Below are 27363 nucleotides of genomic sequence, written 5' to 3' on the forward strand. Positions count from 1 at the left end.
GTGGGGCATGCACTGGAGTCTTATGTTTGTACTTCAGAAATAGTTTACTATTAGCACTGCATTACTAACAGGAATTTTCAATATTAGAATTAAAATATTGGGCAATTTACAGACAGTGTTACTTTAAGGGACATTCTTAATCTAGTTATGAATATACCAAACTCCAAATTTCCTGCTTCCTTCCTCCTAGGAAACATAACTAAAGGTGTATTGTTGAATAAAGATTTGTATTAAATGATTTACAACAGTAATAAAGTGTTTTAAAACATAATATGTCTGCAATAATACCACCAATATTGTTTGAGAAGATGTAAATAACCAAGTAACTGTAATAATTCAGTATGTTTGTTTGAAGTAATCCCAAACAAATGTTTAAAAAATATTATTTTGTTTTTATTAGAAGATTAGTAGCATAAGAGCTACATAACATGCAAAGCATGTAATACACAAAAAGTTCATTCAGAAAACTCATTTTGTACCAATCATCAGGTTGGAATGGGTCCATAATCACTGCTGGGATGATTCTGGAAATGCAGAACTATCCTGGAAAAGGAGATAATCATTTTTTCAGTAAATGTATGAAACCTTTTATAAGATCCATGTATGATAAATTTTGTTCTCACTTTGTCTGTGTAAAAGTTATGCCCAGAAAATTGAAAGCAAAAAAATCTATAAGAATATTCTGTACAAGTCACCAAGTACAAGGAAAATGAAATATTATTAATTCAAATTTCAGTTATATAATGCAGTAAGCATAGGACATAGGCATGGTACAATGGGTAAAAGAGATTTCATCTGTTACTAACACAGAAACTTCTTGTCAATGTGAACTACTTGCTATAATTGAGAAATACCAATAGTGTCTAAAAACAATCAGTCTCCTAACTGAAACTTTATGGCAGATGGAGACTGTATGCAAGACCAGTACTCGAATCCTATGGGCTTCAAGCTCCAGTCTGGCACACAATTTTAATCTGCCAGGAAGTTTCATATCAGCACACATTCTTTCTGGAATCATCTAATTTTCCATAATAATTGTGGTTGTTAATGGGATCCTGTCATTATCCAATATGCTTCCTATATTTACAGACTTATCGAATGAAACATGAATGAGGTCAAGTATTTCATGTACAAAACCACACATTGAGCAATAAACACAGTACTCTTCCTCTGTTTCTATAGTACAATGGCGAATTAAAAGTTAGAGCACATAATATTGAGAAATGTGAAAGGAGCTTTGAACATTATTGTTCACCTGCAGCAGTCAGGATGAAAGAGCTATAAATCTGCACCACAGGTCAACATTTTACTAGCTATACTGTCCATTAGGGCACTTAAATCTGGGAAGCAACTGCTTTAACATGCTTGCATTTCATTTTATTTATTTTTGTGTCAGCTCATTTTAAATAACAGGTAAAAAGAATTGGAATATCAAATACAAATAGCAGTTAATGCCTAAGTTAAATAACAAGAATTTGAAAACCAAATACAAGTTATAAATACAAGAAACTCTTTAAATGTGTTAAAACATAATAAAGTGCATTTATTCCACCTGCACTAGTTCTACTCCTGTTAAATAACTAACTTTTCCCCTCTTAACTTAAGACTGTGTCCTATTTATACATGTAAAGTATACAGATTGTGTTCCCAAAACTGCCGAAATACTGTTTGTACAATATTTTACAGAATTTCATTACGTATGTCATAGTTTGCAGTCTCCTGACATATTTGGTTTTGCCTAAAAGTTTGTTAATTGGGGTAAAATTGAAATTGTTACTACATTAAGTAATCAGCAAATTAACGTGAGCTAATCAGTAGCTATGAGAGGATTGATACTGCTCATTAGAAAGCCATGATCTTTGTTTTTCCAGTAACTAGTTTCATTTTTCAAAAAAGATCCTTTTCACATGAATCCTTAAACTAGTTTGATTTCATGATTTGACTTTATATTTTTGCTGCCCTAAATTTTTAATTCAAAAGTCTATCTGGTTATCTAATTAAGTCACTAATTAAGAATTTAAATAAACTGGAAAAAAAAGGAAATTTAACATGAAAGTTGATAGCAGACTGTGTAGGTAAATGCCTTAAACTTTCTTCTAATACATGGTTAATTAAAATTATTAGGGGAATCAGTAGGATGATTGTTGTTGTTGTTGTGGTCTCTGTCCTGAGACTGGTTTGATGCAGCTCTCCATGCTACTCTATCCTGTGCAAACTCCTTCATCTCCCAGTACCTACTGCAACATACATCCTTCTGAATCTGCTTGGTGTATTCATCTCTTGGTCCCCCTCTACGATTTTTACCCTCCACACTGCCCTCCACTACTAAATTTGTGATCCCTCGATTTCTCAAAACATGTCCTACCAGCCGATCCCTTCTTCTAGTCAAGTCGTGCCACAAACTTATCTTCTTCCCAATCCTATTTAGTACCTCCTCATTAGTTATGTGATCCACCCATCTAATCTTCAGCATTCTTCAGTAGCACCACATTTTGAAAGCTTCTATTCTCTTCTTGTCTAAACTATTTATCATTCATGTTTCACTTCCATACATGGCTACACTCCATACAAATACTTTCAGAAACGACTTCCTGACACTTAAATCTATACTCGATATTAACAAATTTCTCTTCTTCAGAAACACTTTCCTTGCCATTGCCAGTCTACATTTTATATCCTCTCTACTTCGACCATCATCAATTATTTTGCTCCCCAAATAGTAAATCTCCTTTACTACTTTAAGTGTCTCACTTCCTAATCGAATTACCTCACCATCACCCAACTTAATTCAACTACATTCCATTATCCTCGTTTTGCTTTTGTTGATGTTGATCTTATATCCTCCCTTCAAGACACTATCCATTATGTTCAACTGCTCTTCCAAGTCCTTTGCTGTCTCTGACAGAATTACAATGTCATCGGCGAACCTTAAAGTTTTTATTTCTTCTCCATGGATTTTAATTCCTACTCTGAATTTTTCTTTTGTTTCCGTCACTGCTTGCTCAATATACAGATTGAATAACATCGGGGAGAGGCTACAGCCTGTCTCAATCCCTACCCAACCACTGCTTCTCTCTCATGTCCCTCGACTCTTACAATTGCCATCTGGTTTCTGTACAAATTGTAAATAGCCTTTCGCTTCCTATATTTTACCCCTGCCACATTCCGATTTTAAAAGAGAGTATTCCAATCAACACTGTCAAAAGCTTTCTCTACATCAACAAATGCTAGAAATGTAGGTTTGCCTTTCCTTAATCTAGCTTCTAAGATAAGTCATACGGTCAGTATTGCCTCAAGTGTTCCATCATTTCTACGGAATCCAAACTGATCTTCCCCAAGGTCAGCTTCTACTAGTTTTTCCATTCGTCTGTAAAGAATTCGTGTTAGTATTTTGCAGCAGTGGCTTATTAAACTGATAGTTCAGTAATTTTCACATCTGTCAACACATGCTTTCTTTGGCCTTGTAACACTAACCAAAATGGCCTTGCTGTGCTAGGGGAAACTACAGTCAATCATCAGACTGTTGCCCCTGCAACTACTGAAAAGGCTGCTGCCTCTCTTCAGGAACCACACGTTTGTCTGGCCTCTCAACAGATACCCCTCCGTTGTGGTTGCACCTACGGTATGGCTATCTGTATTGCTGAGGCACCCAAGCCTCCCCACCAACGGCAAGGTCCATGCTTCATGGGAGGTAGTAAACATCCACTGTTTACAGTACACAGTTCATAAAACTATAGTCACTTATGTGTCGTTCTTAGAGTGGATCATGAACACATTGAATGTAGGCTTGACTGTTACACACACTTTGACAAAGAGATATTAATTCAGTGTTAGGTTTGCTACATATTGTTATCGAGAGGAGTGACACAAAGATGTTACTGGCGGCAGGCTTTAATATGGAGAGGCTGACTGGAGGATAGCTGAGTGTGCATTGACTTTAAAGAAATAAGTTTACAAGGTGTAACACAAAATGTTTCTATGTGCTTTTAATACATTGAATGCTGTTCTCAGGCTGACTGCATCAAGGGTTTGCACAACTATTTATAGACCTGTGTAGGAATGATAGTTAAACGTGGCTATTACATTTATTTTGTAATGAGAACAAGGTCAAATTTTGAAGCAGTAGGATGATACTGTTTCGAAATTTGACCTTGTTCTCATTATTAAATAAATCTAATAGCCAAGTTTAACTATGATTCCTACACTTGTATATAAGTAGTTGTGCAAACCCTTGATGCAATCAGCCTGAGAATTGCATTCAATGTAATAAAAGCACATAGACACATTTTATGTTACACCTTTGTAAACTTATTTTATTTCAGCTATCCTGCAGTCAGCTTCTCCATATTAAAGCCTGCCACCAGTAACATCTTTGTGTCACTCCTCTCTATAACAACATGTAGCAAAGCTAACACTGAATTAATATCTCTTTGTCAAAGTGTGTGTAACAGTCAAGCCTACATTCAATGTGTTCATGATTCACTGTAAGAACTACATATGTTGTTGTTGTGGTCTTCAGTCCTGAGACTGGTTTGATGCAGCTCTCCATGCTACTCTATCCTGTGCAAGCCTCTTCATATCCCAGTACCCACTGCAACCTACATCCTTCTGAATCTGCGTAGTGTAGTCATCTCTTGGTCTCCCTCTATGATTTTTACCCTCCACGCTGCCCTCCAATACTAAATTGGTGATACCTTGATGCCTCAGAACATGTCCTACCAACCGACCCCTTCTTCTGGTCAAGTTGTGCCACAAACTTCTCTTCTCCCGAATCCTATTCAAAACTTCCTCATTAGTTATGTGATCTACCCATCTAATCTTCAGCATTCTTCTGTAGCACCACATTTCGAAAGCTTCTATTCTCTTCTTGTCCAAACTATTTATCGCCCATATTTCACTTCCATACATGGCTACACTCCATACAAATACTTTCAGAAATAACTTCCTGACACTTAAATCTAAACTTGATGTTAACAAATTTCTCTTCTTCAGAAACGCTTTCCTTGCCATTGCCAGTCTACATTTTATATCCTTTCTACTTCGACCATCATCAGTAATTTTGCTCCCCAAATAGCAAAACTCCTTTACTACTTTAAGTGTCTTATTTCCTAATCTAATTCCCTCAGCATCACCCGACTTAATTCGACTACATTCCATTATCCTCGTTTTGCTTTTGTTGATGTTCATCTTATATCCTCCTTTCAAGACACTATCCATTCCGTTCAACTGCTCTTCCAAGTCTTTTGCTGTCTCTGACAGAATTACAATGTCATCGGCGAACCTCAAAGTTTTTATTTCCTCTCCATGGATTTTAATACCTACTCCGAACTTTTCTTTTGTTTCCTTCACTGCTTGCTCAATATACAGATTGAATAACATCGGGGAGAGGCTACAACCCTGTCTCACTCCCTTCCCAACCACTGCTTCCCTTTCATGTCCCTCGACTCTTATAACTGCCATCTGGTTTCTGTACAAATTGTAAATAGCCTTTCGCTCACTGTATTTTACCCCTGCCACCTTCAGAATCTGAAAGAGAGTATTCCAGTCAACATTGTCAAAAGCTTTCTCTAAGTCTACAAATGCTAGAAACGTAGGTTTGCCTTTCCTTAATCCAGCTTCTAAGATAAGTCGTAGGGTCAGTATTGCCTCACGTGTTCCAACATTTCTACGGAATCCAAACTGATCTTCCCGGTCGGATTCTACTAGTTTATTTTGCAGCTGTGACTTATTAAGCTGACAGTTCGGTAATTTTCACATCTGTCAACACCTGCTTTCTTTGGGATTGGAATTATTATATTCTTCTTGAAGTCTGAGGGTATTTCACCTGTCTCGTACATCTTGTTCACCAGATCGTAGAGTTTTGTCAGGACTGGCTCTCCCAAGGCCGTCAGTAGTTCCAATGGAATGTTGTCTACTCCGGGGCCTTGTTTCGACTCAGGTCTTTCAGTGCTGTGTCAAACTCTTCACGCAGTATCGTATCTCCCATTTCATCTTCATCTACATCCTCTTCCATTTCCACAATATTGTCCTCAAGTACATCGCCCTTGTATAGACCCTCTAGATACTCCTTCCACCTTTCTGCTTTCTCTTCTTTGCTTAGAACTGGGTTTCCATCTGAGCTCTTGATGTTCATAGAAGTGGTTCTCCTTTCTCCAAAGGTCTCTTTAATTTTCCTGTAGGCCGTATCTATCTTACCCCTAGTGAGATAAGCCTCTACATCCTTACATTTGTCCTCTAGCCATTCCTGCTTAGCCATTTTGCACTTCCTGTTGATCTCATTTTTGAGACGTTTGTATTCCTTTTTGCCTGCTTCATTTACTGCATTTTTATATTTTCTCCTTTCATCAATTAAATTCAATATTTGTTCTGTTACCCAAGGATTTCTACTAGCCCTTGTCTTTTTACCTACTTGATCATCTGCTGCCTTCACTACTTCATCCCTCAAAGCTACTCATTCTTCTTCTACTGCATTTCTTTCCCCAATTACTGTCAATTGCTCCCTTATGCTCTCCCTGAAACTCTGTACAACCTCTGGTTCTTTCAGTTTATCCAGGTCCCATCTCCTTAAATTTCCACCTTTTTGCAGTTTCTTCAGTTTTAATCTACAAGTCATAACCAATAGATTGTGGTCAGAGTCCACATCTGCCCCTGGAAATGTCTTACAATTTAAAACCTGGTTCCTAAATCTCTGTCTTACCATTATATAATCTATCTGAAACCCGTCAATATCTCCAGGCTTCTTCTATGTATACAACCTTCTTTTATGATTCTTGAACCAAGTGTTAGCTATGATTAAGTTGTGCTCTGTGCAAAATTCTACCAGGCGGCTTCCTCTTTCATTTCTTTGCCCTTTTCCTACTACCAAATTCCAGTCACCCATGACTATTAAATTTTCATCTCCCTTCACTATCTGAATAATTTCTTTTATTTGATCATACATTTCTTCAATTTCTTTGTCATCTGCAGAGCTAGTTGGCATATAAACTTGTACTACTGTAGTAGGTGTGGGCTTCGTATCTATCTTGGCCACAATAATGCGTTCACTATGCTGTTTGTAGTAGCTTACCCGCATTCCTATTTTCCTATTCATTATTAAACCTACTCCTGCATTACTTCTATTTGATTTTGTGTTTATAACCCTGTAGTCACCTGACAAAAAGTCTCGTTCCTTCTGCCACCGAACTTCACTAATTCCCACTATATCAAACTTTAACTTATCCATTTCCCTTTTTAAATTTTCTAACCTACCTGCCCGAACTACACATAAGTGACTATAGTTTTACGAACTGTGTACTGTAAAAAGTGGATGTTTACAAAATAAGCTGCCACTGATAATTATCACTAAGTGTACATGCTAACCTGTTTTATATGAAATACTAATACTTTTAAATTGGTCATCACCCAAATGTGGTTTACAGAAATAATTGGGCCAGTAAGTCAAATTTAAATCTATGGTGGGGCTGCTGTTACTGAACTGTGAGATCACAATCTAGTTTTTCAGGTATGAGACTTCAATTCTATGAGTGTCACCAAGAAACTTTAGTCTGCACTAGGTTAGCACACTTACAGTGTCTCATAAGTGTTCTTCAAAATAATGACCATGGTGTATGTGATAAATTTAACGCGTATGTCCCTTCCCGTAATCTCATTGGTATTTTGTTTTCTCGACTGAAGGTGGGTCTCAGAAGTATTTTCTTTATAAATTATTAATTCAGATGGACCCATAAAAAGAAATCAAATGAATGAAGATCCGGCAGTCTACCTGGCCAATTCATTGTACAAGAAAGTAATTGCCAAGGTGGCATTGCAGTGTGTTGCAGTAATACACTGATCAGTGAGAACATTATGACCACCTACGTAAGAGCTGGTATGTGCACCTTTGGCACAGTTAACATTGATGACACTTCATAGCATGGAAGCAGTGAGGCCTTGGAGGGAGTTGGCAACACATCTGCACACACAAGTCACCTAATTCCTGTAAATTACAGGGAGAAGCACTGATGAGCTCTGACACCACATTCACTCACATCCCAAATGTGTTTGATCGGGTTCAAATCTGGTGAGTTGGGGGGGGGGGGGGGGGGGGGGGCAACACATCAATTGGACCCCACCACTGTGTTTCTCGAACCATTCCATAACACTCCTTGTCTTGTGACACAGGGCATTATCTTGTTAAAAAATGCCACTGCTGTCATAAAACATGATCATCAAGAAGGGGTGTACATGGTCTGCAACCATTGTATGATACTTCTTGACAAGCATGGTGCCTTGCACAAGCTCCACTGGACCCATGGAGGCCCTTGTGTATGTTCCCTAGATGTAATGGAAGTGCCATCAGCTTGTCTTCATCCTGCAGTACAGGTGCCAAGGTGCTGTTCCCCTGAAGATGACAGATTTGCGCCCTCTCATTGGCATGATGAAGAAGGTATTGGAATTCACAGACCATGCAATGTTCTGTTACTGTGCTGATGTTCAATACCAATGGTCACGTGTCCATTTCAGTCATAGTTGCCAATGCCATGCTGTTAACAATGGCACATGGATGGGTTGCCAGTTGCGGTGGCCAGTCATTAGGAGTGTTGGGCGCACTGCATATTCAGACACACTTGTATTGGTTCAAATGGCTCTGAGCACTATGGGACTTAACATTTGTGGTCATCAGTCCCCTAGAACTTAGAACTACGTAAACCTAACTAACCTAAGGACATCACACATCCCTGCCCGAGGCAGGATTCGAACCTGCAACCATAGCGGTCACGCGGTTCCAGACTGAAGCGCGTAGAACCACATGGCCACACCGGCCAGCCCACACTTGAATTCTGCTCAGCAGTAAAATCTGATTTAGTTCTGCCACAGTTCCTATTTTACCAGTCTGATCAGCCTATGACATCTGTCTACCGTAATGATGGGTGACCGGCTTACTTTATGATGTCTGGACATGGTTTTACCTTGGGTTTGCCACTGTTGAAGACATACACCGCAGCACTTCTTGAAAACCCAACAAGTTCTGCAATTTCCAAAATGCTAGTGCTCAGTGTCCGGCACAATATGCCCTCAGTCAAATTCAGATAGATCATCTGCCTTCCCCATCCTACAAATAGACTGCACGCTCACTAATACTTCGTGCAATGTGTGTATGTATGACTAGCAATGATTCCTCATCAGATGGCACTGCTATGGTCTCGATGGGTTTATGTTGATAGTAGGTCAGTGATCATAATGTTCTGGCTGGTCAGTGTATGCAAGAACTACATCTTGTGTGTGCAGTCTCTGACAAAAAAAAGTCCTGGTTGTTACTGTTGTTAAGTTCAAGTGATTGATAATGTGACAATAAACTTGACCTTATTCATAGTTGTAAATTTGAAAATATGGCTGGCAACAGAGTAGCTTGTGGCACATTATAAAGAGAAAGTTCTCTTCTGCTTAAACTATACGTTGCTGTATTTGTTACTGATCTAAAGACACATAGTATAAATATAGAGTAGATGTTTGAGGGCACTCATTGCATAATTTATTTATACCACATTTTGTCTGTATGCTAGAAACATGTGTCTAGTGGAGCAATCTTATGATTTATTTCGGTTTCTGATCCTAGAGGAGTATCACATGGATCAATCAATGCACAGCCACTGAGGATGAATTGAGCAGCCCCACAGACCTCTAACAGATGCCTGTGTGTACTTATATGGAATTCATATCTGTTGCATCCGAAAGATTCAGAGAAATGACTCTTCTTGTGGTGTTTGACTTGACTGGTTATCATGATCTGGCCAGTATTATGACAAAGTGGCAAATGTTTACTGTATGAACTGCTATTGGTACTCGTACTTGTCTAATTAGAAATAAATCCTTCTATTGTTAAGCACAGGGTGTGTACACAGACAAGAAAAGAAAAATTCCTGGATTTTTCCCGGTTAAAATTACACTTTCACCCCAGGTGAAAATACACCTTTTCCATGTTAAGTGACAGTATACTTTTCCTTGGAACTGTAAAACTTATCAACCCTTTTAACAGTTATGGTTTTATACATAAGCATAGGACTTCCTGCCCTTTGGTTTTAAACCAAACTCAGTTAAAAAAAACTTTTTGGAAAGATCTTTGATGTGCAGCAACATGTACGCTGCATATAGGCAGTCAGAGATCATGTCACGCACTCTCACCAGCTGATGGCAGTGGATATTCAAAGCATAGGACACAAGATGTAGTCAGCCAATAGCAATATCACTGTTAAGTAGTGTGTTCACACAAATAGGAAAAGTTAATGGTTTAAATGAATATACATAGTGTTGCTACAAGTAAAGCAAAGCTTTCACATATAATATTGGTGTCAAAGATTAATAAGCTGCAAGAGAAGCTAAGCTTTCACATACAATGTTGATCTTTTTTTGCATGAGTCACACTTTAAGGTACATCACACAAATGTGCTAGTAAAATTTTTAATAAAGACATAAATGTCTGATCTTCTGGGTTCGAAATTTTTCTAAATGGCCATCCTCAAAGAGTTGATTTTTAAATGAGAACCAAAAGCTCTGTGATTTAAGAAATTCATCTTACATTCTCACACATAGTTCGTCTTGCATAAAAGGATATTTACTTTGAAAGTAATGCTTTTCAAACAACCATTCGCAATATTTTCCCACGACCTGTTAGAAGTGGGTTCCTTTCAGTAGTTGCTAGAGAGCGCCAGATAATGGGCATCACCACACTTGTGCATCTATGATGTTGCAGGAAGTCCATATGTTTGTAAGAGTAAAACATTAAGAGATCTTACATTATGCCATAAAAGAAACAAGACATCAGAGGATACCCCAAGAACATGGGAATTTTGTGAACAATACTAAAATGCATACTTCGGCTTAAAGTGCACATTCATATGTCCATATTCGGTTGTAAATTTTCTTGGAGTACCAGTACTGTATTATCTCATGTTTGGTTCTTTATTATGGCATAATGCCATATGTGCTAGAAGATGAAAACATGCACTTCTGAAATGCAGTGAATAGTTGAAACTAGCCAATAATGTGGAATTAAGCACTTTGTTTCAAATAAATTGATTGCCTCAGTGGAAAGGATTAATAAACGTGAAATTTCTTTAGCAAACTGACAAAAATAACTTCATTGTTCTGCAAGGTGATTAACACTTGACTGTCAGAAAGGTGGAAATAAAATAAAATCTAAAACTAATAACATATTTTAGTTTTCCGTACTCATGTCAATGTATTTTAATTCAGTTGATAGCTCCTGGGCACAGAAATTCATTTTGTTTTCATTTGACGTGAGAGCAATAAATGAAGAGGAAACAGCAAACTCATTAAACGTAAATGTGGGTCATGTGGGGATTATCCACCTCCCCACGATAACTCAGACTGCTTTGTGCATCTATAAATGTAGCAGGTTTCTCCAGTATGGGGACCACTAGCCTTGCCTGAGCCAGGCTGTTCTGGCATGTAGAGGTCCTCACCTACCATCAGCAGTCAGCAGCCATAGCAATAGCAAGTAATATCAATGTGGCATCACCAGACCATAATGGAGAGGTTTTCCATTATAGTGGGCTCTGATGGATTCAGAGACATTCAAGCTGAGCTTCAGTTCATCAACAGCCTTCTTACCAACATTCAGTGGATGCCCAGGTTGTCCCTTTATCTTCAGAACCAGCTCTTGAAGGGTATCAGCTGCTACCAAGACACTACTTGCACAAAGTGGGTCAGTACTACCCAACTCTGTGGGCTGAAAATTGCAGGCCTATTTATTCTGGACTAATGTTGATTCCTTTCCCTGCCATCCATTCACATAAAAAAGGGATATTTAGTACAGGCACTTTGCTGGCAATGAAGCATACATGACACTTGATTTACAAATGGTTTGTGTTGTAACATACCACTCCACAGTTGCAAAATGTATCCCTACAACTTCTTACCAATGAATGACGTGAGTTTTTCTAACAGCAATTATGAAGCTGTCAGTGAAGAAGTTGATCATAGATTTTCAAGAGGGCAGGGTCTGAAAATTATTTAATTGGGTATGATTCTTCAATTTCTCCAGGCGTATTTTACGATGAAATAAATCTTGGGTGAACAGCCTGGTATGAGTGTGCATAGGACACAATATTTAGGCAATCGACCAAGTTGCCTTCATCAGGTCATCAGCGCATCTGACGATGGCAACGTAGTCGATTGCCAAAATATTGTGTCCTATGCACACATACCAGGTTGTTCACCTGAGATTTATTTCATCATTTAATTGGACAGATAAAAAATCTACTCACCAAGTGGTGGCAAAACACACACATAAAAGACAGCTGTAATTGGCAAGCTTTTGGAGCCAATGGCTTCTTCTTCAGGCAAAAGGGTTGAAGGGGAAGGAAGGGGGCTCAAGGAAAAGGACTGGAGAGGTCTATGAAAAGGGACAGATTTCAGGAAAGTTACCCAGAACTATGGGTCAAGGGAGACTTACCATGTGGGATGAGAAGGGAAGACTGAAGTTCTGGGTGATTTCCTAAAATGTACCCCTTTTTGTAGACCTTTCCAGTCCATTTCCTTCACACCTCTTCCTTCCCCTTCAACCCTTCTGCCTGAAGAAGGGGCCACTGGCTCCAAAAGCTTGCCAATTCCAACCATTTTTTATGTGTGTGTTCTGCCACCGCTTAGTGAGTAGATTATTTATCTATCTAATAAAATAAGATTCACAAATTTGCTGCCAAGAATTTGCAGGGGTACATAAACAAATTTCATACTCTACAGTAAGGCTTAATACTTTAAAACAAAGTAAAGATGGAGATGAAATAGCACTCTGAAGTTCTGCTTTCACAATAAAGAAATGTGTGATTTAACTGAGAGAGGGGGAGAATGATAGAGAGAGAATTCTGGTCCAACCTGCTGGAGATGGTGGTCTTGTGTGCATGAGTTGTGCTTGCTTGTGCGATTGAATGTGTGTGTATTTCTCTTTCTTTCTTTTTATGAAGGCTATGGTCAAAAGTTAACGTGAAAGTGCCTTTCCTTACATTGTAGATACTCCAACCTGGAGTTTCCATTGTTTGATTTAAACAAACCAGGACTTCATTCAAAAGCAATTAAAACCCTAGTGTTGAGTTTACCTAACAGCAATTATGAAGCAGTCAGCAAACAAGTCTATCACACCATTCAAGAGGATTCAGTCCAAAACTATGAACAGGTAATAAAGCATCTCTATGGATTAACACATCCAGTGAAATGAAACCCCACGTGTTTCACAGCTTTTGTTTATATGTACAGAATGGACGAAAGGTGCTGATACACAGGTGTTACCGTGTATCACACAGCCTTTAATCTTGTTTCAGGAGACTCTCCACTCCTCCTTTTTATATTAAATTAAAAATTCATTCATCAAATTGGCATTTAACTACTAAATGAAACTGAAAAATCTGCCTATTATTCCTAATTAAAAGAGAGTCCCAGGAGGAGTACAATAGCTTCTTAATTGTCCTTCTCAGAAAAAAAGAACCGTCTGTCACAATTTATAATTTACAAATTAACTCCGCCTCTTCTGTGGTTCCACCAAAAGGAACAATTCTGTGGATTTGGGTCCCACTAACTCCCTGGAGTCAGAATTAAACACGGAAATAACTAACATCTGAAGAGATGTTTCCCAATGCAGAAGCCTGCTTCTCAGAATTATCTTGCTGTCACAGGTGGCACATCAAAGAGAGCTTAACCAAGGGGCTGAAAGCAGTTGGCACATGAATCGGCTATCTCTTGTCAATGGGAACTGCCCGCAAAGGTCCCCAAGTTTCCTTAAATGTCTATTCTCCAGGAAGTGATGTGGCACCGCCTTGTAACTAGTGACCGGATGTAGATGTAGCCTTGCAATGCATCCAGTGAGCTACTGCTGCTGCCTGACAAGAAATTTGTTGGTCCATAGCTCTCATGCGCATCCTGGTGGTCTGGGAATACACTAAAATATCCAGCATGGCTGCTATGGACTGCATGCATGTTGCAAAAATCACATTTATTTTGATAGACTGAGAAAATGTATGTTCTCTTCATCTGTATACATGCATGATTGTTCCACTTTCTAACAAGTTCATTTCTATAAGTCTGGGGTCAAGTAACTTAGATTTTACTTTCATTATGCACAAATCCCTAATCCAATCATTTAGCAGAGTATGTTTGAGCAGTTTAGTAAAAACTATTCAAAGTGATATGAAATGTGTCATGAGCTTGTTCATCTGCATAATACTTTCCAATACTACAGACACCCAGGATAATATCATCAAAAAATTCTTGTAGTTGGTGGACGGGATAATGGGGACCAAAAACCAGGTTTTTATACATTTTTTAAACAAGTAACATCAGTGTTACAAAAGAAACAATCATCTGGACGGTGACATAGAACACATTTTCTTCATATCATCTGCGGCGTCTGGCATCTCTGGCTTACATAGATCAGCCAGTTTATTTCCCAACAATGTGAAGCATATTTTCTTTGCCAAATCTTGATGCTTCTCAGTTATTCACCCAAATAGCTGTGAACATTTCACTTGGCTTCCTTGTTAGGGGAAGTGTGATGGCCTCTTACTGAATCTGACTAGTGGATTAACATTGAGGCATGAACTGCTGGCCAGCCTGGATGTGGGTTTTAGGTGGTTTCGTACGTTCGTCTAATCGAATATTGAGCTGATCCCTGGGTACTGCCTCATTTACATGATTTGCAAAAATTTCAGAACCATTCACACACTTTCACATGTTCATTATGTTTCTTAATTACAAACTCATCACAAATGTAGCAAAAACTGTCAGGGCAATTCTTACTGTTGTTATCAGTCACTGTGCTAAACACATGCACTAAAAGGTAGTAAAGTGAGGCTATATTGTTACATAGCAAATAGCTACAACTAAAGAATAACACCCAAAGAGCTTGTCATAATAGTTAAAACATACACTAATGAGCCAAAACATTATAGTAGGTTTCCAGAGGCATGTGGCACAATACGTCTACTAACAGGTCATGATTTATCTTACATTACAGGCCAGTGGCTCATCGGTGCAGAGCTGCAATCACTCAACAGAGGAAAGTCCACTGGACCTGACAGGATACCAATTCCATTCTACACAGAGTACGCAAAAGAACTTGCCCCCCTTCTAACAGCTGTGTACCACAAGTCTCTAGAGGAATGGAAGGTTCCAAATGATTGGAAAAGAGCACAGGTAGTCCCAGTCTTCAAGAAGGGTCATCGAGCAGATTCGCCAAACTATAGACCTATATCTCCGACGTCAATCTGTTGTAGAAATTTAGATCATGTTTTTTGCTCGAGTATCATGTCGTTTTCGGAAACCCAGAATCTACTCTGTAGGAATCAACATGGATTCCGGAAACAGTGATCGTGTGAGACCCAACTCACATTATTTGTTCATGAGACCCAGAAAATATTAGATACAGGCTCCCAGGTAGATGCTATTTTCCTTGATTTCCAGAAGGCGTTCGATACAGTTCCGCACTGTCGCCTGATAAACAAAATAAGAGCCTATGGAATATCAGACCAGCTGTGTGGCTGGATTGAAGAGTTTTTAGCAAACAGAACACAGCATGTTGTTATCAATGGAGAGACGTCTACAGATGTTAAAGTAACCTCTGGTGTACCACAGGGGAGCGTTATGGGACCATTGCTTTTCACAATATATATAAATGACCTAGTAGATAATGTCGGAAGTTCCATGCGGCTTTTCGCGGATGATGCTGTAGTACACAGAGAAGTTGCAGCATTAGAAAATTGTAGCGAAATGCAGGAAGATCTGCAGTGGATAGGCACTTGGTGCAGGGAGTGACAACTGACCCTTAACATAGACAAATGTAATGTATTGCGAATACATAGAAAGAAGGATCCTGCATTGTACGATTATATGATAGCAGAACAAACACTGGTAGCAGTTACTTCTGTAAAATATCTGGAAGTATGCGTGCGGAACGATTTGAAGTGGAATGATCATATAAAATTAATTGTTGGTAAGGCGGGTACCAGGTTGAGATTCATTGGGAGAGTCCTTAGAAAATGTAGTCCATCAACAAAGGAGGTGGCTTACAAAACACTCGTTCGACCTATACTTGAGTATTGCTCATCAGTGTGGGATCTGTACCAGATCGGGTTGACGGAGGAGATAGAGAAGATCCAAAGAAGAGCGGCGTGTTTCGTCACAGGGTTATTTGGTAGCCGTGATAGTGTTACAGGGATGTTTAGTAAACTCAAGTGGCAGACTCTGCAAGAGAGGCGCTCTGCATCACGGTGTAGCTTGCTCACCAGGTTTCGAGAGGATGCGTTTCTGGATGACGTATCAAATATATTGCTTCCCCCTACTTATACCTACCGAGGAGATCACGAATGTAAAATTAGAGAGATTTGAGCGCGCACGGAGGCTTTCAGACAGTCGTTCTTCCCGCAAACCATACGCGACTGGAACAGAAAAGGGAGGTAATGACAGTGGCATGTTAAGTGCGGAGTATAAATGTAGATGTAGATGTGGTGCCCAAGAAAATCCCAGATGTGTTCGACTGGGCTCAATTCATGTGAATTTGGTGATCAAGACATCAAATGTGAGTTCATTATAATGCTCCTGAAACCACTGTTTATACCTAAAAAATAAAGGGTTATATCCGTTTTATAAAAATCTAAAAATCTGGGCCCCAGTAACAGATGATGTTGATGTATCAACATGGGAACATGTAGAGATCATCTGCTGCAGATCCCCATGTCCAACAAAGTGGACAAGACAGTGTGCTCCAAAGCACTTGTGCTGCACCAGCATTAAACTCTACTGCAGGCTGTTGCCTAACCTGCTTTGTGCAGGAGGAAAATCTCCAAGCCCCATGTTCTATGATGAGGTGTGGAATCCTGCATCTTGTTATGCATTCATGGTTTCACCATCCTTCAAGCATTTTCCATAGATGGTCACAACAGTTGCACATGAGTAGCCAACCAGCTTCACCACTGCTGAGATGTCTGATCCAAAGTGCAGGTTCATAACAGTCTATCATTTCTCAATTTGAGTAAACTTTAAGTGGCAGATAGACACATTGGGAAAAGATTGCTAGTTACTTTTTAGGTATCTTAATTACTGCAGAAACTTCAAGAAGAAAAGGGAAATATAAATCAAATGCACAATACAGCTGCTACAAAACGGCAAATATATTTTAGGATAGCAACAGAAGACAGTCATACGCTACACAGCATACAGATTAATATAAAAATTCCACTTCAACACTTACCCTAAATGTTTATATTGTGGAGTACTTTACTTGACACATTTCAATTATGATTTAAAATATTCAATCCAGACACATGGCACTGGTTCGGTGAGAATATCTGCAGCTTCCTGCTGCCCAGAGCATGCTCGATGGCTAGCTGACCTTCATGAATTTTCTCATGAATGTAGTCATGGTGAACATCAATAATCTTTGACCTCTTGTGAAATTGAGTACTTTTCCCAGATCAATGGCATTTTCATTATGAACAAGAAGAACAGGAACACTCTGCAGGGGTGAAATTTCTTCATAGAGCTTGGATGGCCATTTTCCTTCACTTGCATCTTCACTGGCATTCACATATTCTGACTCAGTTGTTGAATGTGATAAGCACTGTTGCATTTACTGGCCTACGTAATCATTCCCCCACAAAATCTCACACTCACTCTGCTATTATGCATCACATTGCTGGATCACTGGCATAGTCAGCATCAGTACATACAGTGTAATTCAGGAGGAATGCCACATAATTTGTGAGGTGTACTAAATGTGAAAATAAACCAAAGAAGTTCTTTGAACATGTGCCTGATCTTCAATCATTATGGAACTGGAGTAGACTGAAGACTACACACATCCAAGAATGGATATGAAAACAAGCATGAAAATTATTTACCAAATTGCTTTGCAGACACTGTGATGGACAGAATAATGGTGGGATGGATGGCTGATCCACCTTACAAGAAGTGTGTGGGTTCTCCAATGGATGGCAGCACTGTGATGTCACACCAAGGCAACAGCTGCAAACATACCTAGAGTAAAATTGTAGGTTGGCTCAGTGAGTAGTTGTGTGGCCATGTGAGTGTCATGTCTGAGTGTTGTTTAATTGAGAACGTCTGCAGTATACATGAATACCAACATGCAGCATATGTTCACCCATGCACAATATGCAGACACGTTTTTTTTTTTTTTTTTTTTTTTTTGGTATGGATACTGTAAGGGAAGTGTCTGTGCAGCTGTGACAGATACCAACATGCAACATGTGTTCACCCATGTACAATATACAGACCTTTTTTCTGTATGGATACTGTAAGGACAGTGTATGTGCAGCTGTGACAGAATACCAGAGATGTTTCGCTGAGTGATGAACTCCTGGGCCGGGTATTTTCCGGGGTTTTCCAAACATTACATGAATCCAGAACACTACCCTTTTCTCAACTGACTGGACAACTTCACATTCTGATGTTATGTGTATACTGGATAGTATTCCAGATTCATGTAATGTTTGAAAAATTTTGGGAAATACTCTGGCAGATGGTGTCCATCAATCAGGGAGACACCTCTGGTATTCTGTCACAGTCACAAGAGTGCTGCCATTACAGTACTGTACACAAACAACATGTCTGCATATTGTGCGAACTTGCTAAATTACATAACATTCAAGTACAACAAGCAAATGCCCTCATGGCTGCTCACTGATCCATCTCACAACTGCACACTGGGTATGCTTGCAGCTATTGCCTCAGTGTGACGTCACAGTGCTGCCATCTATTGGAGAACCCCCAAACTTCTTGTATGTTGGATCAGCCATCTGTCCCACCATTATTCTGTCCATCACAGTGTCTACGCAGCATTTTCCCACCATTATTCTGTCCACCATAGCGTCTACACAACATTTCAGTAAGTAATATTCACACTTGTCTTCATAATCATTCATGGATATGTGTAGTCTTCAACCCACTCCAGTTCCATAACAATAAAAAATCAGATACTGTTTGATTGAAGTTGACACTGGACTTGTCTCTGTCATGTTAAACCATTGAAGAATGTCTGTAGAATAACTTTTTTGATTAACCTCTGCTCAAACTCACCTCGACCAGTTCACCACCTAGTGCAACCAGTGGCTGCATTGCATCCACCCTTCCAAGACCCAGGCCGGTTGTACCATCTGCTACTTCTGGCTCCACAATTTTTACCTACCTTTATGTTCGTCCTGTCCAACTCACTCCTACCATGAAACACCTTGGCCTCATCCTCGACTGCCACATCACCTGGGCTCCCCATCTCCTTACGATCCAACACAAAGCTCACAATAGACCAAGCCTCCTGAAACTCCTGCCCAGCCAGACATGGAGACTGTATCCTTCCACCACCCTTCACACCAACAAATGCTTGATCAGCCCTATCTTTTGTTATGACAGCGTTGCCTGAATTTCCAACCAATTCTATAAAGCCCTCATATGCCCTGCACTCTGTCTCGCCTTCCGTACCTCCCCAGTCCCCCCACCCACACCCCCAACATTTGAGGCTTTAATGAAACAAATTGGTCACATGTGTATCACTCAAAGTATTTCCCATCCCTGGCGACTACTTTCTCCCATCTTTTGGGCAGTGTATAAATCAAACATTGAAAAAATTGTTCATCTTTTGAAGTGATCCATGAATCTATCCAATTTGTGACTTCTTCATGAGATCAGAAGTGTTCATCAGACAGGCCCTGCGCCATTGATCTAAACAGGTGATAGTCAGAGAGAGCAATGTCTGGAGAATTCAGCGGGTGGGATAGGACTTCCCATTTTAACGTTTCCAAGTACGTTTTGACCTCTTTTGCAACGTGGGGTTAAGTGTTGTCGTGCTGCAAAATCACTATATTGTGCCTCTCGCTGTATTGTGGACAATTGTCTTTTTATGCTCTGCTCAAATGCATTAATCGTGTTCAATAACGAGCACCTGTGATTGTTTCACTTGGTTATAACACCTCATGGTACACGTAGCCGATCTGGTCCCACCAAATGCAGAGCGTGATCTTGGAGCCGTGAATATTTGGTTTGGCCATCAATGTGGAAGCATGGCCAGGATATCCCCATGACTTTTTGCAGTTAGGATTATTGTAATAAACCCATTTTTTGTCCCCATTCACAATGTGATGCAGAAATCCCTTCTGTTTTTGCCTCTGAAGCAACAGTTTATAAACACACAAATGCCGTTCAATGTCTCTTGGTTTCAGCTCACAATGGACCCAAGTTCCTTCTTTCTGAATCATGCCCATAGCCTTGAGATGTTTTGAAATGGCTTGCTGTGTCACTCACACTAATCATGCCAATTCTTCTTGAGTTTCTGCATCTTCGAAAACATTCTCTCTTCCACCACTATGTCGGTCTATGACGTTAAAATCACCGTTCTTGAAGCATTGAAACCACTCATGACACGTTCTTTCACTAATAGCATCCTTACCATAAGTACTTGAGAGCTTTTGATGAGACTCTGCCACTGTTTTCTTCATATTGAACAAAACGGTAACACATCCCGCAAATGATGAGAATTAGGCCTGTAAACAGACATTTTCAATCAAGAACAACTTTTTATGATGCAGACACACATTGACTAATGTTTGAATGAGGTTATGTTGACCAAGGTCAAAGCCAACTGTTTGACATCTGCTATCGGTTTCTTTCGACCAATACTTACCACTGTTATCACCTATCGGCAAACAGTGGAAGCAAAGTTGTACACCTTGTATCTACATCTACATCTACGTCTACATCCATACTCTGCAAGCCACCTGACGATGTGTGGCGGAGGATACCTGAGGATACCTTTAGTACCTCTATCAGTTCTCCCTTCTATTCCAGTCTTGTATTGTTTGTGGAATGAAGAATTGTTGGTATGCTTCTGTGTGGGCTCTAATCTCTCTGATTTTATCCTCATGGTCTCTTCGTGAGATATACGTAGGAGGGAGCAATATACTGCTTGACTCTTCGGTGAAGGTATGTTCTCAAAACTTTAACAAAAGCCTGTACCGAGCTACTGAGCATCTCTCCTGCAGAGTCTTCCACTGGAGTTTATCTATCATCTCCGTAATGCTTTTGCGATTACTAAATGATCCTGTAACGAAGTGCGCTGCTCTCCGTTGCATTTTCTCTATCTCTTCTATCAAACCTATCTGGTCCGGATCCAACACTGCTGAGCAGTCTTCAAGCAGTGGGCAAACAAGTTTGCTGTAACCTACTTCCTTTGTTTTCAGATTGCATTGTCTTAGGATTCTTCCAATGAATCTCAGTCTGGCATCTGCTTTACCGACGATCAACTTTATATGATCATTCCATTTTAAATCACTCCTAATGCCTACTCCCACATAATTTATGGAATTAACTGCCTCCAGTTGCTGACCTGCTATGTTGTAGCTAAATGATAAGGGATCTATCTTTCTATGTATTCACAGCACATTACACTTGTCTATACAGAGATTCAATTGCCATTCCCTGCACCATGCATCAATTCGCTGCAGATCCTACTGCATTTCAGTACAATTTTCCACTGTTACAACCTCGCCATACACCACAGCATCATCTGCAAAAAGCCTCAGTGAACTTTCGATGTCATCCACAAGGTCATTTATGTGTATTGTGAATAGCAACGATCCTATGACACTCCCCTGCGGCACACCTGAAATCACTCTCACTTCGGAAGACTTCTCTCCATTGGGAATGACATGCTGCATCCTGTTATCAAGAAACTCTTCAATCCAATCACACAATTGGTCTGATAGTCCATATGCTCTTACTTTGTTCATTAAATGACTGTGGGGAACTGTATCAAATGCCTTGCGGAAGTCAAGAAACACAGCATCTACCTGGGAACCCGTGTCTATGGCCCTCTGAGTCTTGTGGACGAATAGCGCGAGCTGGGTTTCACACGACTGTCTCTTTCGAAACCCATGCTGATTCCTACAGAGTAGATTTCTAGTCTCCAGAAAAGTCATTATACTGGAACATAATACGTGTTCCAAAATTCTACAACTGATCAACATTAGAGATATAGGTCTATAGTTCTGCACATCTGTTCGACGTCCCTTCTTGAAAACGGGGATGACCTGAGCCCTTTTCCAATCCTTTGGAACGCTTCGCTCTTCTAGAGACCTACGGTACACCGCTGCAAGAAGGGGGGCAAGTTCCTTCGCATACTCTGTGTAAAATCGAACTGGTATCCCATCAGGTCCAGCGGCCTTTCCTCTTTTGAGCGATTTTAATTGTTTCTCTATCCCTCTGTCATCTATTTCGATACCTACCATTTTGTCATCTGTGCGCCAATCTAGAGAAGGAACTATAGTGCAGTCTTCCTCTGTGAAACAGATTTGGAAAAAGACATTTAGTATTTCGGCCTTTAGTCTGTCATCCTCTGTTTCAGTACCATTTTGGTCACAGAGTGTCTGGACATTTTGTTTTGATCTACCTACCGTTTTGACATAAGACCAAAATTTCTTAGGATTTTCTGCCAAGTCAGTACATAGAACTTTACTTTCGAATTCACTGAACGCCTCTCGCATAGCCCTTCTCACACTGCATTTCGCTTCACATAATTTTTGTTTGTCTGCAAGGCTTTGTCTATGTTTATGTTTGATGTGAAGTTCGCTTTGTTTCCGCAGCAGTTTTCTAACTCGGTTGTTTTACCACGGTGGCTCTTTTCCATCTCTTACGCTCTTGCTTGGCACATACTCATCTATCGCATATTGTACGATGGTTTTGAACTTTGTCCACCGATCCTCAACACTATCTGTACTTGAGACAAAACTTTTGTGTTGAGCCATCAGGTACTCTGTAATCTGCTTTTTGTCACTATTGCTAAACAGAAAATTCTTCCTATCTTTTTTAATATTTCTATTTACAGCTGAAATCATCGATGCAGTAACCACTTTATGATCACTGATTCCCTGTTCTGCGTTAACTGTTTCGAATAGTTCAGGTCTGTTTGTCACTAGAAGGTCTAATATGTTATTGCCACGAGTCGGTTCTCTGTTTAACTGCTCAAGGTAGTTTTTAGATAAAGCACTTAAAAGAATTTCACTGGGTTCTTTGTCCCTGCCACCCGTTATGAACGTTTGAGTCTCCCAGTCTGTATCTGGCAAATTAAAATCTCCACCCAGAACTATAACATGGTGGGGAAATCTACTCGAAATATTTTCTAAATTATCCTTCAGGTGCTCAGCCACAACAGCTGCTGAGCCAGAGGGCCTATAGAGACATCCAATTACCATGTCTGATCCTCCTTTAACCATGACCTTCACCCAAATTATTTCACATTTTGGATCTCAGTCAATTTCCTTTGATACTATTGCACTTCTTATCGCTATAAACACGCCTCCCCCTTCACTGTCCAGCCTGTCTCTGTAGTATACATTCCAATCTGAGTTTAGGATTTCATTACTGTTTACGTCTGGTTTCAGCCAACTTTCTGTCCCTATTACTATATGGGCATTGTGACCGTTTATTAATGAGAGCAGTTCTGGGACCTTTATATAGACACTCCTGCAGTTTACTATTAGCACATTAATATTGTTATTCCCTCATAGAGGCCTTCGATATACTCTTTCCAACTATCCACTGTTTCCTCAGCATATAACAGTGGAAGTCCCGTTGTGCTCTTAAGGTTACACCCTTTGCTTTTAATTTCACTGAAGATTGTTTTGACTTCCCTATATGCTGAATCACATTTTTCATGCAGCCATTTCATCTTAGCTTCCTTGCACTTCCTGTTTATTTCATTCCTCAGTGACTTGTATTTCTGTATTCTTCAATTTCCCTGAACATATGTACTCCCTCCTTTCATTGATCATCTGAAGTATTTCTACTGTTATGCATGGTTTCTTCATAGTATCTTCTTTGTACCTATGTTTTTCTATTCAACTTCTGTGATCACCCTTTTTGAGATGTTCACCCCTTTTCAACTGTACTGCTTACTGAAGTACTCATTACACTTATACCTGTAGCTGTAAAGAACTCCAAGCATATCTCATCACTCATTAGTACATCCATATCCCACTTCTTTGTGTATTGATTCCTCCTGACTAATCTCTTAAACTTCAGCCTACTCTTCATCACTACCACATTCTGATCTGAGTCTGTATCTGCTCCTGGGTATGCCTTACAATCCTGTATCTGATTTCGGAATCTCTGTCTGACCACAACGTAATCGAACTGGAATTTTCCCATGTCACCTGGCCTTTTCCAAATATCCTTCCTCCTCTTTTGATTCTTGAATAGAGTATTTGCTATTACTAGCTGCAATTTATTACAGAACTAAGTTAATCTTTTTCCTCTCTCATTCCTTGTCCCAAGCCCTTATTCTCCTGTAACCTTTTCTTCTACTCCTTCTCCTACAATTGCATTTCAGTCCCCCATGACTACTAGATTTTCATCTCCCCGTATGTACTGTATCACCTTTTCAGTGTCCTCTACACTTTCTCTATCTCTTCATCTTCAGCTTGCAATGTTCGCATGTATATCTGAACTATCATTGCCGGAGTTGGTTTTTCTAGATTCTGATAGCAACAACCCTATCATTGACCTGTTCACAGAAACACACTCTCTGCTCCACCTTCCTATTCATAACAAATCCTACTACCGTTCTACCATTTCCTGCTGCCGTTGATATTACCCTAAACTCATCTGACCAGAAATCATTGTCTTCTTTCCATCTCACTTCACTGACACCCACCATATTAGGACTGAGCTTTGTGTTTCCCTTCTCAGATTTTCTAGCTTCCTTAACATGTTCAAGCTTCTGACATTCCATGCTTCCAATTGTAGAATGTTATCCTTCCATTGGTTTTTCAATCTTTTTCTCATGGTCACCTCCCCATTGGCAGTCCCCTCCCAGAGATCCAAAGGGGGGCTATTCCGGAATCTTTTGCCAATGGAAAGATCATCATGACTCTTCTTTTCAATTACAGGCCAGATGTCCTATGGATACATATCATGTGTCTTTAATGCAGCAGTTTCCATTGCCTTCTGCATACTCATGCCATTGATCATTGATGATTCAGTTACAGACAGTTTTTGTTTGTGATTGACATGTTGACGCATTATTTTTAATTTGGCCAAAATCCAATGCAACTGAACATTTCAGCTTCTTTTTGCTAGTCAACTTCTCGCATTTATTGGATGTAGTAACATTCATGCCAGTGGTACCATCTGCATTTTTTGTTTCTTTAATGTTTGCCTTCGTAACAACTGTGCAACTAACTTGTCTCATTTCCGCCTCTGAAAAGCACGACAACTTTTTTAAGATGTTAACATGTCCATTAAATGTTTTAGTATCTGTTATTCTTCAAGTCTTGCCCATCATGTTTGTCAAAGATTTTCGTGACTGACAGGCAGTTTGTCAACTAGCCACACCATTAAAGATGATTAAGAACCAAGTTTTCAAAATGAGTGAGATGTGTCACCATGTCATTGTCTGAACTCGCATGAAAATTGAAGAATGTGCAGTGTGCTTTGTTCTCTCAGGTCAGACACATCATGTAGATTATTCCACATCTCGTGCACACTCTCACATGCAACCAACAATGTCATGACTGCTGCTGTGACAGTTCTGATAATGATCTGACTCACTGTGTGATCGATTTTGTCCCATGTTTTTAGCACACCATTGAATGCATCTATTTGTGCTGATGTTGCATCCACTGGCAAAGCCACTGGTTTTCCTATGTTGCTAATACACACTGTCTGATGCAAATAATAAATTTTGTACTGCAAACTTCCATATGGTCTAATTTTCAGACCCACACAGTTTCTCAATACCACAGAAATCCATTTCTACCCAGTTCACATATATAGCTGCAAAAATTCCATATGGATACACGAAGCAATTGTTCATTGTATGCAATATGAACCACATGTATTGCACAACACATGCTAAAGCCATTCTCATAAAATAATGATCCAGGAATAATAAACACATTCTTCAGCCATAAATAGTTCCACAAATACATCTAGTCAGCTAGAGGCCCTGCCACAATTATCAACTACATAATTTCCAATAAGGAAACTTGTTCGTTAGTGAAAGATTTGGGGGTCTTCAGAGGTCCAGATGTCTCTTCAGATCATTTCTTGCTAGTTTCAAAAATTATTTAAAAGATGACAGTATTATGAAAAGGATAGTTGCTATTCAACATATAACTGGGACACATATAGACACAACAAAAAGGCTGTCAAGCAAAGATTTCAGCCAGACATGCCTTGGGCAGAATTGGACAACACACACACACACACACACACACACACACACACACACACACACACACAAACCACAGTTTGGTCTTGGCAGCCAGAGACTGTGGTCATGTGTGTGTGAGTTGCGTTTGAAGTGTGTGTGTGTGTGTGTGTGTGTGTGTGTGTGTGTGTGTGTGTGTGTGTGTGTGCGCATGTGAGTTGTCTAATTCTGATGAAGGCTGACTGGCCAAAAGTTTTGTTTGACAGTCTTTTTTTGTGCCTATCTGCAACTCAGCATCTCCACTATATGGTGAGCAGCAACTATCCTTTTCATAATATTGTTATTATTCCGTTCTGGATTTTCCATTGTTTGACTGCTTAAAAGACCGGAGGTATCCTCCAAACAAAAACAAAACAATGCTGAACCAACATTTAAAGTATATTTACTTCAAGAAGAGAGTATCCAATTACTATATCAGAAAAGGCTTGAAAAATATGTTAGTTTAAATATAAAAGCAGATAACATTAAGCAGAAACAGAATAATGTAAAGGAAGTTCTCACTACAAGGAAGAAAAGCTTTTTCAAAAGGAACCAGTGATACTGGAACAATGAAACAAGTAGCCTAATTGAAGATAAGAAACATGCCTACTTAAACATGCTTAATTGTGTGGACAATTGAGATCAGAGACTAGATTATAAAAGGAATTCAGTTTTAGTAAAAAGGAAAGTCAGGCAAGTTCAAAAACTTAGTTGGGAAAATATATCGCAGATATTGAACATGATGTAACAGGAAGACATGACAAAGCATATAAAGTAATGAAACATTTAAATAAAGAAGATAAGGACAATCTGCAGATAAACACTGTATCTGAATGTATTTGGTTGCAATGCTGTAAAACACTCTGGATGGATATGCAAGATATACAGGTGGTTCTGTCTGAACCAGATAGGAACAAAGACTTAATAATGTTGGAGGAACTACAGGATGCAATAACATCTACCAGGAACAGGTAGACTACAGGGCATGACAAAATCAATATAGAAATGATAAAATACCCACCAAATATTGCAAATATAAGAACACTCAATTTTATGAATAACTACTGGCAAAGTGGTTATATACCGGAAGAGTGAAACGTAATCCAGATATGCACAGTTTATAA

The 27363-nt window shown here is 39.5% G+C and overlaps 1 protein-coding gene across 3 annotated transcripts in view; it reads right to left on the reverse strand.

The window, feature by feature from the left end:
• Window positions 1–208: 208 nt before the first annotated feature.
• LOC126284428 (proton-coupled folate transporter-like) overlaps window positions 209–27363 on the reverse strand; it is a 156416-nt gene continuing 129261 nt past the window's right edge. For all 3 annotated transcript variants that reach the window (XM_049983346.1, XM_049983347.1, XM_049983345.1), the window contains one exon: window positions 209–543. In XM_049983346.1, coding sequence (XP_049839303.1) covers window positions 486–543 — 58 coding nt within the window. In that variant the 3' untranslated portion in view covers window positions 209–485. The remainder of the gene's footprint in view (window positions 544–27363) is intronic.

Source organism: Schistocerca gregaria, chromosome 8, assembly GCF_023897955.1.
Source record: "Schistocerca gregaria isolate iqSchGreg1 chromosome 8, iqSchGreg1.2, whole genome shotgun sequence".
Lineage (NCBI taxonomy): Eukaryota > Metazoa > Arthropoda > Insecta > Orthoptera > Acrididae > Schistocerca > Schistocerca gregaria.